The sequence below is a fragment of the Medicago sativa genome, chromosome 4, assembly GCF_051527215.1.
Source record: "Medicago sativa cultivar Bolivia chromosome 4, Bolivia_mono, whole genome shotgun sequence".
NCBI classification, from domain to species: Eukaryota; Viridiplantae; Streptophyta; class Magnoliopsida; order Fabales; family Fabaceae; genus Medicago; species Medicago sativa.
The window spans coordinates 38,111,494-38,128,438 of NC_140752.1; the positions used below are offsets into that span (position 1 = coordinate 38,111,494).

The 16,945-nt window shown below is 37.4% G+C and overlaps 1 protein-coding gene and 1 long non-coding RNA gene across 2 annotated transcripts; one reads left to right on the forward strand and one right to left on the reverse strand.

The window, feature by feature from the left end:
• The first annotated feature begins 3,873 nt into the window (after nucleotides 1–3,873).
• LOC146929225 (uncharacterized) lies at nucleotides 3,874–5,735 on the forward strand. Its single transcript, XR_015005979.1, has 2 exons — nucleotides 3,874–4,036; nucleotides 4,589–5,735. It is a non-coding gene; the product is annotated as an uncharacterized LOC146929225 (long non-coding RNA).
• Nucleotides 5,736–13,921: 8,186 nt separating this feature from the next.
• On the reverse strand, nucleotides 13,922–16,118 carry LOC146929226 (uncharacterized). The gene is made up of 2 exons (XM_085707253.1): nucleotides 15,017–16,118; nucleotides 13,922–14,916 (listed from the first exon to the last, which is right to left on the reverse strand). The coding sequence occupies exons 1-2, from the start codon at nucleotides 16,116–16,118 to the stop codon at nucleotides 13,922–13,924; spliced, it is 2,097 nt and encodes a 698-aa protein (XP_085563379.1).
• Nucleotides 16,119–16,945: the final 827 nt, after the last annotated feature.

Below are 16,945 nucleotides of genomic sequence, written 5' to 3' on the forward strand. Positions count from 1 at the left end.
TATGAACAACATCACTCAAATCATTTTCTAAATAAACTTTGGGATCAAAATCCCATTGATTTTCCCTTTATTTTCTTAAACAAAAATCTTAATGAATTTTAATCATACTTAGACTTCATTTTGCAAGATAACTAATTCCACCCCACATTTTCCAAATCTTATGCCCTTGAGGCCTCTCCCTCTTATTCTTCAAAATTCCATTTTTAAAATTAAAATCAACCAACAAAAACAAAAACATCGTTGGAAGAGAACTACGGTGGATTTGATCCCTTAAAAGGGTACGTAGGCAAGGAACCCATATTCCTTCAATTCAAATAAATTAGAAATTCAAACACATCTTTTCTCCCTCCAATTCTTCACTTAGTAAACTCTTAGGTGTAAATATCACTTTTCAAATAGCATCTAAAAATAAAGCGCGCGCGTAGAAAGTAAAGACGGTTCCTATAGGATACTATAGTCGTTATGGGTGCCTAACACCTTCCCGTAGCGAAAACAACTCCCGGACCTCGATTCTCAAGGGTTTTGCTTATTTTTTCCCTTCCCAAGAAAAAATGAGATATCAAAGGGTAAAAAGGTTCAAACGTAATCAATGTTTGATACCCGAAAAACCAAGATAAAACAAGGTTTACATGGACGATATGATCGTAAAATCCGAGCACGAGAATGATTATACAGCCCATCTCAAACGAGTGTTCGAACAAACCAGAAAATACAACATGAGGTTAAATTTTGAAAAAATGGACATTTGGGGTACAAGCGTGCAAACCCAGACAAATGTTGAGCGTTTACGGAGTTCCCCACGCATAAATCCAAAAAGTGCATCCAAACCCTTAACGGAATGTTAACCTCACTCCCTCGCTTCGTCGCCAAGTCCGCCCAACATGATCTATCTTTCTTCAAACTTCTAAGAAAAGAAACAACGTTTGAATGGACTGACGAATGTGAAACCGCTTTGAAACATCTCAAAAGCGCACTATCCCAACCTTCAGTTTTGTCTAGACCATATCAAGGTGAAACATTGTACCTTTATCTCAAAGACCTACTTATTTCACTAGCAAAGCTTTACAAGAGCCCAAAACGAGGTACCAAAAAATAGAAAAGGTAACCCTTTCCCTAGTAACAACAGATCGAAGGCTCAGACAATAATTTCTAGCTCACACAATCATAGTCCGAACCGACCAACCCATACGACAAATCTTGGGTTGCCATGACGTCGCTGGAAGGATGATGAAGTGGTCACTTAAATTATCTGAATTCGACATACATTATGAGTCCATGAAAGCACTGAAAGTGCAAGTGTTTGCAGATTTTGTTGCTGAAATGACTTTTCCCACAGAGGAAAATGGAGAAGGAGTTTGAACTATATTTGTCGACGGGTCATCTAGAAAAGACTTTCCCCAACTCTAAAGGGAGCTGGGCCGGAGTGATCATTGAGAACAACAAAGGGATTGTGACCGAAGTGTCCTTAGGTCTATCCTTTGCAATGACAAATAACACCGCAGAGTATGAAGCCTTCTTAGCTAGCATTCGAATCACTAAGGACATGGGGGCCAAGAGGATCAAAATTTGTACTGATTCCCAGCTCATGGCTTCCCAAGTTATCGACGAATACCAAGTCAGGGAAGAAAATTTACAAGAGTATGTCCAACTCATGCAAACCAAAATGATAGAGTTTGATTCTGTGGATGTTGTAAACGTTCCCCGCGAACAAAATGCCTGAGCATATATTCTTTCCAAACTTGCAAGCACACAGATTGCTAACTAAAACAAAACCATCATATAAGAAGTCCGTACTGAACCAAGCGTTCAAAGGCAAAAAACTCGTCTTTTCGAGATCAACAAGATCTCTGAAATCCAGGATCGGAGAGGACCCTTGATTCGTTATATAACTAGCGGCGAACTCCCATCAGATTCTTATGAAAGAACGAAGCTAAAACGAAGAGCATGCTCATTTACTTTAGTAGAAGGAACCTTGTACAAAAGAGGCATCATCACCCCACTAATTAAGTGCCTTGGACCGACCAAAGCCCAATAAGCCCTAGCCAAAACACATGACGACATATGCAGACAACATTTTGGAGCCAAGGCCCTCGCCAAAAAGGTTTTACGAGTAGTATACTTCTGGCCTGCCATGTTAAAAGACACTAAGGACTACGTCACTATGTGTGATAAATGCCAAAGGCACGGGGACATGCATATCGCCCTCTAGCCGAGCTCATGTTACTGACTTAACCTTGGCCATTCGCGTGGTGGGGCTTCAATCTTCTAAGACCTTTTCCTAAAGTCATTGGAGAATTAAAATACTTGGTCGTAGCGGCTGTCCACTCAACAAAATGGTTCGAAGCTGAACCTCTGGCGAAGATTACGATAAAAAATGTACTCGTTTCTTCAAAAGAAACATCTTGGCAAGATTCGGAGCATCTACCTTCGTAATCTCAGACAACGGGACTCAATTTATTGATCGCAAATTCCAGGATTGCCTGAGAAACTTAAACATCATATAGAGCTTCACTTCCGTCGAACATCCTCAAGCTAACGACCTCGCCGAATCAGCGAACGGGGTAATTCTTCGTGGGATAGGCAGAAGGCTCGACGAGGCCAAAACTAACTAGGTAGAGGAACTTCATACGGTCCTATGGAACAATCAGATCAAATTGATTTGGATATGGAATTAAGTTTCCAGGTTCAGGAGCACAAAAACAGCAGCAAATTAATTTTAAACAAATACATGTACCAACAACAGGAGGAAAATGCAGCACAAAAACAAAAAAAAATGCCTAGAAAGCCTAGAGAGAAAAACAGAACCAGCAACAACAGGCATACTGTTAGGCCAAAAAACTCCCCCCAACCGTATCAACTTTGCGGCCACAGAACCACAAAGCCTCAAACACGCCTTAGCCAAACACAAGTACATGCCTAAGTTCATCATATTAATTGCCTGTTATACCCAAAATCCAAACGAAAATCAGAAAACACTACAAACACACTGTCTGATACCTCCTCAATTCCTCTTCTAAAATTGGATCCGGTGTGGTGATAAAATTCCTGGGTTCTAAAATTTATGGGTATGTATAAATAAATCCTGGATCTTTCTTGGTATGTATGAAGATTCAGATTTGGTTTCAAGAGAAGAAAAAGAAGAATAGAGTTTTTGATAGAGAGAGAAGAGAAAGAATAAGGGAAGATCCGTAGAAGAGAAAAAGTTTTTTTTTTTTGGTTTTTTCAATTTCCTTTCTTTTTTTAATTTTTTTAATTGAACATATACACGCATGACATTTTTATTTTTTTAAAAAATAGTTAATTACACGCGTGGCATGCCAACTGGTTTAATGAGATGCCATGTCAGCGTTAATTTGGTCAAAATTGACCAAAAGGATTAAAGTTGCAAAGGGGCTAAATCTTAGGGGGCCAAAATTGTAGTTTTTGTTCTTAGGGGGTCAAAATCGCATCTTTTTAAAACTTAAGAGGGGAAAGTGCACTTTAGCCTTTAATTATTGATTATGTGTGTTTATATGTGCTTGTATGTGATTATATGTCTATGTGTGTATTTTATTCAAGATTAGTAGATTTTGGCTTAAGAATGGTATTTTAGTCATTTCAGACCCAAGGGTAATTTGGTCATTTGGTGAGCAAGGATAAAATTATTTTGGTTACGAGAATTATTTTTAGTGTTTTGGGTGGCAATAAATATTTTTACTAAGTTACTAGTGAATTAGGGTAATTAAATAAGGGACTGTAGCTATTCATTAATTTTTATCCGTTAAGTGAGTAGAAACTTGACATATTAGTTAGAGAAAACTTTAAGCCCATTAAGACAATTTAGGGTTGAGCCCATTTATGAAGACTCTATATAAACTCTAGTCTTAAGAGAAACTAGGTCATTTTTACACTCATTTACACATTGCAAAACATTTTTGAGAAGAGGTACAAAGAGAAATTGAAGCAACAAGGGTTAGAAGAAGATCTAGAGAGAGAAAGCTTGGATTGGAGCTTTGGAGCAAAATTGAGATAGGATTCTAATTCTTGGAGGTTAGAGGTAAGGGGGGTAGTGCTCTTTCATGAATAAGCTATAATCTATTTTTCTACTTAATTAAATAAGTGCTTATTTGTGAGTAGTGATTCTTTTTGTGAATTTTTAATGTCAATTTCGTGTCCCTTCTTTGATGCTAAGTTTGGGTATGTGAAATTGACGTTAAACATGTTGTTTTTATTTTACATGGTTGAATTGTACTGATATGAAACCTTTGTTGTTTTTGCTCAAACTGGTGGAATATGATGTTGTTATTGTTGAATTGTGATGAATTCATGATTATATGTTATGAATGTTGTTGGGTGTTGTTGATAATGTCAATTCATGGATTGCGTGTTGATAAGTTGAGTTGTTGTTGTTGATTATGTTGATTTTGAATGAAATGAAATGTTGTTGTTGGAACTTTGATGTTTTAAGAAAAATCAATTCAATTGTTGTATAAGCCATTTTGAGTGTTGTGAAAAGAGCTTATTTCATGTGTTTGAGCATTGGGATAAGTTGCTAAACACTTTGGGTGAATGGGGAATCAAAATAAGCACTTTTGGGGTGATTTTGCAGGAAACCCGAGGACAAACAACTCAAAAACGCCCTTTTTGCAGCGCTAGCGCTTGGACTGGGGCGCTAGGCGCCCAGTTCCAGAGAGCTAGCGCTTGAGGTGGCGCTTCAGCACCCTTCATGGCACCCAGCACCCAGGGCCCTCTTGTGTGTCATTTTTCACCATTTTCCTTTTTGAAATGACTTTTGGTGTTAACTTGAAAGTTTTAGATAAATGTGTTAGCTTTTTAATGGCTTTTGTTTGACTTGAAAATGATTTGTGGATTTTGAGTTATGATGAAAAATACTCCAAGTAGGCCTTGGTGAAATTTTACGAAAATTCAGCATAACTATTTTTAAGTGAACCCAAAAGCTATAGTTTGGTTCCAAACCTAAAAACTTGAGTACTAAGAGTTTAATTAAGATGTTTAAGAGTATTTAACCTATAGCATGATGGATCTAACTTGGTTTCGTTTTGAAAATGAATCAGTTTTGCAAAATGAAAAAATGAGACGAACTTGGGTGAATTTTTGTATTTATCGGAATTAGCCTATGGGACGTATATGTATATGCTACTGCACGCACATGTGATTTGTGTATATACTCGGTTGAGGCGTTTGAACTTGTTTACTTTGGTTTTGGCGAATTTGTCGGAAAATGCTAGTTTTCATAACTTAACCGAACTTTGTCAAACTAATGTTTTATGGTCGATTAACTCGTAGGAGACTTTGTGTAACAACCTGATTTTCGTTAGATTTATTGTAATTGTTTTTATATGTGTTTACACGTGCTTATACGTGATTAATTGCCTCCGTGTGTATTTTGGTTGGGATTATTAGAATTCGGTGTTAGAAGTGTATTTTAGTCATTTTAGACTTAGGGGTATTTTGGTCATGTGTGGCAAAGGGTAATTTAGTAATTTCTCTGTGAGGATTATTTTTAGTGTTTCAAGTGAGAACCATTATTTTTTTTACTAAGTTACTGGTGGGTTGTGGTAATTAGTTGTGAGCCGATAAGTATTCGATAACTTTTTACCGTAAGTGAGTAAGTTGTGGTTTAGTTATTAGAGGTCTTAGACCCATTAAAACTTTTTAAGGGTTAAGCCCATTAGTGTGGACACTATTTAAGCTATAGTCTTTGTAGAAAACTAGGGTTCACATTCATTTTGTAAGAATTTGAGAGAGGTAGAGAGAGAAAGAGCAAGAGGGAGAGCAAAAGGGTTAGAAGAGGGAAGCTTGAAGATCAAAGAGGTGATAGAGATTCTAGGAGCTAAATTGAAGCTTTTGCTAGGATTATTGATTATTGAGGTAAGGGGGTTAGATTTCAATCATAATCTCTTAGTTGTAGCTTCTTCTCTAATTCTATGCATAAGTGATTATTTTTGCAAGGTGATTACCATGATTTTAATTGTTGAAATTTGTGCTCTTGTTGTAGTGCTATGTTTGGGTATGTGAGTTTGATGATAATTGAGTTGTTGATGATGAATTTGCATGTTCATGTTATATATAAATGGGTACTTTATGAATTTTGCTCAAATTGATGAATTGTGATATTGTATTGTTGAATTGTGGATGAATTCATGATTGTGGCTTGTGTTTCGTTGTTAATTATTGTTGATAATGTCATTTCATGAATTGGGGGTGGCATATGTGTTGTTGTGTGTAAGTTGTTGTTGGAACCTTGAAGAATTAAGTGAATTGTTATATAAGTTGTTTAGTATTGTTGCAAAAAGAGTCTAATTGTTGCATTCGAACTTTGGAAGATGATTTTTATCGTTTTGGGTATGTTAAGGATCAAAATAGGGATTTTTGGGATGATTTGGGGATGAACCCGTAGCTCAAAATGTGTTTTCATGCTATTGAGTCGATTCAGAACGGTTTGAATCGTATCAATCTGCTTCTGGGCAAATTTGAATCGATTCAGACAGTTTTGAATCGTCTCATTTTTCTTTCTGACATGTTTGAATCAATTCAAATAGGATGTGAATCGATTCAACCTTAGTTGTAAACATAAAAGTTTTAGATATGGATGCCATCTTTCTATTGGCTTTCGTTCCACTTCAAAATGTTTTATAGAACTTGATTTATGGCCAAGTTACTACACATAGGTCATGCGGCATTTTTCATGAAACCCTGTCATAACTTTTTCACTAAATCATTAAACAACCTCAAAATTTATATAAAGTTTTAAGAAGTATTTATAGTGAATAAATGATTATGTAAACATGAAGTTGTGATGTTTAAGAGTGATTTAATTTGGTTTCATTTTGAAAATGAATTGGTCTTGCAAAATGATACCATGAAACGAACTTAGGTGAATTTTTGGAATTTATCGGTATTGTCCGGTGAAACACACATGTATACGCTACTACACTCATGTGATCTAAGTATATACATAGTTGAGGCCCTAGGGTTTATTTACTTGGTTTTGGTTCAATGGTCTCAGTTATTGTAAAGTTGTGAAATGAGAGACGAACTTTGTTAAAAATAATCTTTAAGGCCGAATATCTTGGCAAATCTTTTGTGGATAGTTTGTTATGATTATATGAAGATGTATGAATGATTGCTAGGTGTTGAAAATGATATTTATCTTAATATGATGTATTTTCTTCTTTACTTGGATTGTGAGAAGTTGTATGTTTGTATTGAACTATGTGAAGAAGTTGATATTGATGAATACATATATGTTGATTGAATTGTGAATGTTGTTAGTGATTGCATATATGTCAAGTGTTGGTGACTTTGATGGTGAATGCATATATGTTAAATGAATGGTGATGATCATTTGATGAATGAATGGCGATAAACATGTTTATGTTATGTTGTTTGTTGAACATGTTAAATGTTGATTGTTGGTTATGAATTCATACATGCTAATTTTGATGGTGATATTGTTGGTGAATGCATGTATGCAAAATGATGGTGATGATGTGGTGAATTGTTGTGTGAACATATGCATTGTGTCAAGTCATATGTTCATGCATACATGACTGATGGTGACGGATTTTATATCCAAAATGTAAGACGGGTGTGAAATCTTACATACGATGTTTTTGTTGCATCGAAGGTGACGACCTTGAGGTGATTTGGTACCGCATGCATCTAGAAGAGTCTAGAACAATGCATACATTTGAATGGTTGATGAATTATGTCATAATTGAATATGTGACTTGGTGAATTTGTGCATTGGTGAAATTTGTTGAATGTTGTGATTTATGTGGATTGGTGTATATGTATATTGGTGGACTTTGTTGATGGTTGTAAATAATTGAACTATGCTCTAATTGCATGTCTTACTTGTTTGTGCTTATACACTTGGTGAATCTATTTGATGATAATTATTTTGGTAATAGTAATGAGGTGAGAATTGTATATGTATATATATATATATATATATATATATATATGATGTGGTGATTTCTTTGATAATGATGATTGCTTGCTTTTAACTTTGAAATGATGAATTGTACTTGTTGAGTTAAATATGCTAAGTGAAGAATAAGGTGAGTAATCCTTTCATTAATTTATGTTGATAAATGATGAGCTTATATCAATGACTTGATTAGAGATTGAATATGCTTGATATGCTATGTTAGAGTTGTGATAGCATGATGTGTAAGGAATGGGGGACAATATTCATGTGATGTTTGTATTATAGGAGGAATGGGTATGTATATGTGTTATGCATGAGATCCGTGAATGTTTATGGTTATTTATGTTTGATTATGATTGATGTGAAGCTAACCTCCAGTGGTCTGTGGTGGATCACCTACCTGTTTGTATGAATGGGTAGACGGCGTGCAGGTTTAGTTTTGTCGCTTGCTTGGTGAGTGCTTGAGGATAGCGGGAGCTACCTCGTCTATCTGTTTTTCGATGTCTTAGACTAGGCTCTGATCTAGGATGTCAGTCGTTATTTTTTTTTATGTTGATTATGTTGTTGAGATTTTACCCATATGCCGGGATTTGGAGATTTTATGTATTGATGTATTTGGAGTTTGTGACATGTATACTTGGAGATGTATGACTTATATCCGCTGCGACTGTTGATGAATTTTAAATGTGCATGTCGTTTGAATTTTGATGTGAAGACGTAGCGTCTATTTCTTGAATATTTTCATTATTTGCGTGTTTTATCGCTTTAATAGAAATAGGGCGTTACAAATTGGTATCAGAGCTTGGTTGGTCTTGTTCAGACCAAAACCGGTTGTTTTTCCCTGTTGTATGCGACATGTAAGGGAGTATTGTCGGTATTTGTTGTGTTGTTCCGTTCTTTTAGGTGGGTTTGATCGTAGTGGGGGAGTAGCAAGTTACTTCTAGTGTGTTGGTCTGGCAAGGGAAAATATCTTTGGCGGCAGAGGCTCAGTTGGTTGTGGTTTGTCTTAAGTGTCCTCTTCGTTTTGGTAGTGTTGATTTTGAGTTGGATCTTGTGTGTCTTCCGTTGAAGCATATGGATGTGATTTTCGGTATGGACTGGATGTTATCTTTTGGTGTTAACATTAATTGTTTGACCAAGACTATAACGTTTTCTAAGCTGGTAGCTGAGGAAGGTGGGAAATTCTTGACCGCAGAGCCAGTGAAGAAGTCTTTGGACGGTGAAGCAAGTGTGTTTATGATGTTTGCTTCGTTGAAGGATAGTAGTGAGAAAGGAATTGGCGATTCGCCGGTAGTGCAAGAGTTTCCAGAAGTTTTTCCGGACGACATTACCGAATTACCGTCGGAGAGGGAAGTGGAGTTTGCAATTGATTTGGTACCAGGAATGAGTCCTATTTCGATTGCACCATATCGGATGTCTGCATCAGAGTTGAGTGAATTGAAGAAGCAGTTAGAAGAGTTGGTTGAGAAGAAGTTCATCAGGCCCAGTGTTTCTCCGTGGGGTGCACCATGTTGTTTGTTAAGAAGAAGGATGGAAGCATGAGGTTGTGTGTGGATTATCGGCAGTTGAACAAGGTGACGATTAAGAATCGGTATCCGCTTCCGAGGATTGACGATTTGATGTATCAGTTGGTTGGTGTGGAGGTTTTCAGCAACATTGATTTGAGATCAGGGTATCATCAGATTAGAGTGAAGGCGGAAGATATATCCAAAACCGCGTTCAGAACAAGGTATGGACACTATGTGAAATTCTGGCACGTTAGTCTTACGATGTTCTAAGAGGTGTTTCAACACGAATCACAGATAACAGATGTTGTGTATGATGTTTAGAACATTAAGCTAACAAACAAAATAAGATAAAGATATCAGACAAGAAAGAAAAGAGGCACAGAGAAGTTGTTAACCCAGTTCGGTGCAACGTCACCTACTCTGGGGGCTACCAAGCCAGGAAGGAAATCCACTAGTGCAGTCCGTATTCAAAAGCTCTAAGCAAACAACGTTTGCACTTATGACCTAGGACCTACCCCAACTAGACTTCAACCTAGGAACTCTTAGATCTGAGATCCCATCTCACTCCCTTACAACTGATCAAAAACCCCTGTGATTCCCAAATTACAGACTCAAATCAAATGAGGTTACCCTCAAAAATAACAACATGCACCCTTGCTTAAAAGCTAAGATGCAGTTCACAATCTACCTCACTCCTTGCTTAAAAGCTTCGGAGTAGTGCACAGTATTACAACTCAAAGTACAGTCCTAAACATGCATCAAGATGATACACGAAAGGCTCACAAGATATAAGACTCAAAACCTAAACAAAACTCTATTTTGTAAAACAATGTCTTGAATGATTCTTCAGGTCTTGCAGCCTCCTTTATATACTGAAGCAAGGCATGTCATCCCTTCAATCATGCTTCAGATCGGATCAGTGACTTAATGCTCAAACAACATGGCCGGATAAGGAAACTCCTAGAAAGTAGGCTCATTAAAACTCACATTATCATCTCCTTAAAAAACTTTCCTAAGTCATTTTAACAATTACTTAAGAAATCACATACGTTCTGATCTCCTCATAATTGCACACGGTTCAGACCAACTCAAGCTGGTGTGGATTCCTTCAATCAAGCAAGCGCGTGCGTAAACATAGGCAAAGCATAGAACGTACAGACCAGGTCTGGATGTTGGAACATTGTGTTCCACATTTGAAGTGAATATTTGTTTTAGGCAAAAGTGAAGCCAACATACAAATATCCAACAATCTCCCCCTTTGGCAAATTTTTGGCTAAAACAAATTAAGCCCACACCTGTTAAAACAGAGAGATAGCACACACATCCTTTCCTTCAATCTTCACAATAAAAATCTACCTTGAAGAAAGGTTCACATTCTTATATTTCTAAAAGATACCAAAATATAGTTCTTCAGTCATCACACATAATCTTCAGGACATGGAAGAAATATATTACAGGTCTCAGATTCTACTTCCAATATTTTTACACAATAATTAACACATGGAAAAAGCAGACAATAGAAACTAGAAGGCATCAGAGAGAAAATCAGAGTCTTGCAGCAGAGGACGTATAAGGAAAAATAAATTCATGTACATCCTTAACAGACAATCAACTTTCACAACACGCTACTTAGAGAAATATAGGAAAACAATATTCAGTAGCTCAAACCAGTAGCATGTTCCAACATCCACAAGAACATTCAGGGACACATAAGTTTACTCCCCCTCAAGGAGCACAAAAATATATCTTTTACCCCCTGAATATATGCATACTAAAAGAATCTTGCTCAAACTAGATCAATATGAAAACATGCATGCACAAACAGGAAAGACTTCAACACATCCAACACATCCATCAGAATGTCTCAACATCAACAGGCACATTTGACCACAATTCAGGAGTTCTTCATAAGAGCATAACAAACTGATAACAAACATGACAATCATGGCATAGATATCTACTCCTCCTTTTTAGCCATAAAATATGCCAAATTAATAATACCATATACTTAGATGAAAAGCAGTCTTCAAATTGCAAAGATGTTCAACACAAGAGTACCAAGAAACATAAAGTGCAGGAAAAGAACAATATGTTGTTACAGACCAAAGCACATAAAATGCTCAAATTATTCTTCTGCCTCAGAGCTGCTCCCAGAAGCTTCTTCTTCATCCTTGTTATCAGCTTCCTCATCTTCATTTTCTGCTTCTTCATCCACTTTCTATGATTCATCCTCATCATCATCTTCCTTTTCACTCTCAGCCTCCTTATCTTCTGCACCAGCGTCCTTTCCTTCCAGGGTATGGATCATCAGTTCAAACTTAGCCTTCCTCTCATCCAGCATGACACATGTATTAGGAACAGAAGCAGATGTTCCAACAAGATCTGGAGCATGATGATCTCTAAACAGTTTCTGGTGGAAAGTGAGAGGAGATTCCCTCTTCATAGCCAGATCAGCAGCAGAGATGATAGTAGGGTGTTGGCTCAGAATAATCTTACATAGCAAGGTGGGAAATGCAATAGGCAATTTTACAGCATCAGTCTTAGCATGTCTCATGGTCTGATCAAACACATACCTCCCAATGTCCATCTTAGTATTAGTTCCTACAGCAAAAATAAACCTAGCCAAACCTGTTGCAATATCTGAAGAGTGAGTAGTGGGAACCCAATTAGCAGCACCAATTCTGTTAAGAACTGCATACTTCATACTCAGATTTCCAGAGGAAATCTTTCCTTTCTTTGGCCAAACTTTCACCTTATTGGCCGTGATTTCTTTGCAGATCTGGTTGTCAGTAGCCTCTACTTTAGCAGCCCCTCCTTCAACTCCTAGAAAATTGTTGATGATGTTGGGGGAGAAGTTGACACATTCTCCTCTAACATATACCTTTTGATAATCTCTCCTGAGAGGATTATCACAGTCCTTGGGAATATTTACCAGAAATTCTCTAACCAGCTTTTCATAGCACTCTCCTAGCTTGCACACTGTTTTCTCCAGACCAGCCTCTTTGATTAAACTCATTACCTCTTCAAACTTCATGGCTTCTTCACTCAACTCTCTTTCTAAAGCAAGCCTCCGATGGTAAATAAATTTCCACCTCTGAGCAAAGCTTGGAAGATGAAAAGATACTTTGTCAATAGGCATGTCTTCTACAATCTGTAGATCTTTCTTTCCATCAGCTTTCTTGGTTTCAGAAGGGATGATGTTTGACACATCCATCTCAGCATCATATTCAGACTCACTAGAAAAGACAGTCTTTCTTTTTCTCGAACTACCAGTAGCAGTTTTCACCATCACTTTACTCCAACCTTTCTTGGGACCAACGCCAGCAGACTTTGTCCTGCTTTTGGGGGTTTCAGTCATAGTGGTATCAGGCTTCTTAGAGGTTTTGCTAGCAGATGGAACAAACTTTCCTTTGTTACTTCTTAATCTCTTGGCCATGCTATCACCAATGTTCTGTTCCTGAGGAACATCCTCCAAATTGAGTTTATCAACATCCACCACATCTCTTTCACTTTCATTTGCTTCTTCGTCATTCTTTTTAGTATCATCACCAGAGTCCCTACTTTCTTCTATTTGAGATTTGTCCATAATCTTTTCTGGAACCATCTCCTTTTCAGAATCAGACTCAACACTAGGTACCCTTTCATCACTCACATCCTCCTCTTCACCAGACGACTTAACAGGTTGACCCAGAGATGTGCTAACATCCGGTTCAACATTCTCCTGTCCTAGGGTTTCTTTCGGAACATTCTCAATAGAATCATCACCAACAGTTTCATTATCAGGATTACTAACACCCAAGTTTTCAGTACTTTCTATAGCATCATTCAACACATCTAATCCTAATTTTTTACCAGAACTAGTTTCAACAGAGTTACGGACAGAATCAGGGTTACCTTTTTCTTCAGTAGGTGTTGCAACATCAGTGGACAACTTGGTGCCTTCTTCACCAATAGCAGCATTCTTCGTAGAGGTGCCTTCCTTGGTGGCTTTAAAAGGATTCTCCTTATTATAGAGATCCGTCATGGTTAGAGCAACTTTTGATTCACCCTTCTTTGTAGTCTTCTTCTTCTTTGATGAAGACTTCTCAGCAATTTTCTTCATAGTTTTTGGAGGAGGAATAGTGCTGAGCGGTTTGACCATCCTTGGAGCAGAAGAGTCGGTTTCACGTTGAGCAACATCCTTCTTTTCAGAAGAAACAGAAGTGTCCTTTTTGAATTTCATGGTGAAGTGAAAGTGATGATATCGAATGGAGTGAGGAAAAGAGTTATGAAGATCGGTTGGAGAAGAAAGAGTGTGAACGGTTTTGAAAGGTTTAGGAGAAAGAAGAGAATGACAAGGGTTAGGAGTGATTTGTGTGATATGATTGCGGTTGCTGGAGAGAGGGAAGTTAATTGGGGAAAAACTGCCTAAATATGCGTGCACTAATAAGTAACCTGAAACACCACCTTCTTTTGCATGCTTGCCCCTAGATAACTGCTATAACCTCTTCCTTAGAGAAATGTCCAATTTGTCCTTTATTTTTTCAAACTTTTTGAAGTCCATCAATTCTACATATTTATCACTTACCATTTCTTCTGTTGGGATGCAGCTGGTTTCTTCTCCAGGATTTTCACTAAGATTCTTCTGAATTTTATTAATTTCTAGAGGTGAGCCTCTTTGAGAACCTCTAGTCCCTTCTTGAGTGTGTGATACCTTTTGACCTTTCTGATGCTCCAGTATCCTAACCAACATGTCAGCCTGTTCTTCTGGGATCCATTTGTAACAGTCATTCTTAGTCCTTCTTCCTTTCATTACAACTAGTCCTTCCTCATTTGTTACCCTGCATCCAAGTTTGTTGAATCTCACTTCCAGACCTTGGTCACACAGCTGACTCACACTGATTAAATTTGAGAAGAGTCCTTCAACAAATAATACATTATCAAGTTTGGGTAGCTCATTACTGATCAACTTACCTTTACCTCGTATTTCTCCCCTACCATCATCTCCAAAGGTAACATACCCTTTCTCACAAGGTCTTATGTATTCAAAATAGCTGTCATTCCCAGTCATATGTTTGGAACAACCACTCTCAAAGTACCAAACTTCTTTAGATGTTGACTTTTTAGAGATGTGACCTGCTAAGCCAACATTGACACTCTTAGGCATCCATTTGTGATTGAATTTACTTGGATAACCAAATAGTTTGTAACAGAAGGGTCTAATGTGTCCTTTTCTCTTACAATGATGACAAATCCAAGGACGAGTTCTCCTTTTCTCATGCAGATGTTGTTGAGAAGGTTCCAACATTGTCTTGCTACCAAAAGTCCCATTATTCCGTGTAATGTCTGTAGCCTTATTATGCTTGTTAGGTTCTTCTCTTCTTATCATTCCATGATCTTCCACAGCATATGCAATTTTTTTGTTGCGTTGTTTTCGATTCAGAGACTGATAATCAAAATCTATACCTTTTGCTTGTCTCTTGCCTTCACCATCTACAACATTATTCAGAATTGTAGACCCATTTTCAACTTGGTTTTTGAACTCTTCAATTTGGGAGTTTAAACAAGTTACCTTAACATTGAGTTCAGATACCTTTGTTAGAAGAACATTTTTTTTCTGAAAGGAGTTGCTTATTTATCTTCTTTTGTTCTCCTAGCATCTTATAGATTTCTGTACTTCTAGCGTGCAAATCCTTATATACAGTAGCTAGATCATCATAGTCCAACTCTTCATCACAAGTCTCATCATCAGAATAGATTTTTCTTGTTAGAGCAGTTACTTGTCTAGAGAACATACCTTCACTTATTCTTTTAGAAACATCTTTCACAGACCAGGCAACATTGGCACTTTTCTTGTAGAAGTTAGAACATTCTGTTGTTATATGTCCAAAACCTCCACAATCATGACATTGGTCTTCACATTCTTTATCTTTCTGTTTTTCTTTGATGTTGGATCTAATGTTATGCCCATCTGTTCTGGACTTCCAGTTAGCCGGACTCACAATTTTGTTGAACAATTTTCCTAGGAGCACTACAGATTCAGCCAAGTTCTCATCATTCTTAAGATTCCCTTGAGTTTCTTTAGTATCCGTAGAGAAAACATTAATATCTTCCTTTTCAACCCTATTATTGATGATAATTTCAAAACTCTGTAGAGATCCAATGAGTTCTTCTATCTTTATTTCGGAAATATCTTGATCTTCTTCTATAGCAATGACTTTCATGTCAAATCTTTTAGGTAGAGACCTGAGAATTTTTCTTACCAGTTTTTCATCTGATAATTTTTCTCCAAGAGAGTCAAATGTATTAGCAATGTCAAGCACATTCATATAGCAGTCTTGTATGGTCTTTTCTTCCTTCATCTTCAAGCTTTCAAACTTGGTGGTCAGAAGTTGGATTCTTAAGCTCTTCACTTTGGATGTGCCTTCATGTGCAGTTTTAAGAATTTCCCATGCTTCCTTGGCCACTATACATTTCTTGATTAGCCTAAACATGTTCTTATCCACCCCATTGAAAAGTGCATTCAAGGCTTTGGAGTTTGCAAGAGACAACTCATCTTCTGTTGTGGTCCATTTTTCTTCAGGTTTTAGAACAACAGTTTTGTTCCCATCTTTATCAAGATTTACAGGATGCTCCCAGCCTTTCAGAACAGACTTCCAAGTCTTGCTATCGATGGATTTGAGAAAAGCACTCATACGTGATTTCAAACAATCATAGTTAGAGCCATCCAACAATGGTGGTCTGTTAACAAAGCCTCCTTCTTTCTCTATATTGCCAGAATAGATTTCCTCTGGATCTCACCCAATAACAGGCAGGGTGCCTGCTCTGATGCCAATTAATATTCTGGCACGTTAGTCTTACGATGTTCTATGCGATGTTTCAACACGAAACACATATAATAGATGTTGTGTACGATGTTTAGAACATTAAGCTAACAAACAAAATAAGATAAAGATATCAGACAAGAAAGAAAAGAGGCACAGAGAAGTTGTTAACCCAGTTCGGTGCAACGTCACCTACTCTGGGGGCTACCAAGCCAGGAAGGAAATCCACTAGTGCAATCCGTATTCAAAAGCTCTCAGCAAACCACGTTTGCACTTATGACCTAGGACCAACCCAACTAGACTTCAACCTAGGAACGCCTAGATTTGAGATCCCATCTCACTCCCTCACAACTGATCACAAACCCCTGTGATTCCCAAATTACAGACTCAAATCAAATGAGGTTACCCTCAAAAATAACAACATGCACCCTTGCTTAAAAGCTAAGATGCAGTTCACAATCTATCTAACTCCTTGCTTAAAAGCTTTGGAGTAGTGCACAATATTACAACTCAAAGTACAATCCTAAACATGCATCAAGATGATACACGAAAGGCTCACAAGATATAAGACTCAAAACCTAAACAAAACTCTATTTTGTAAACAATGTCTTGAATGATTCTTCAGGTCTTGCAGCCTCCTTTATATACTGAAGCAAGGCGTGTCATCCCTTCAATCATGCTTCAGATCGGATCAGTGA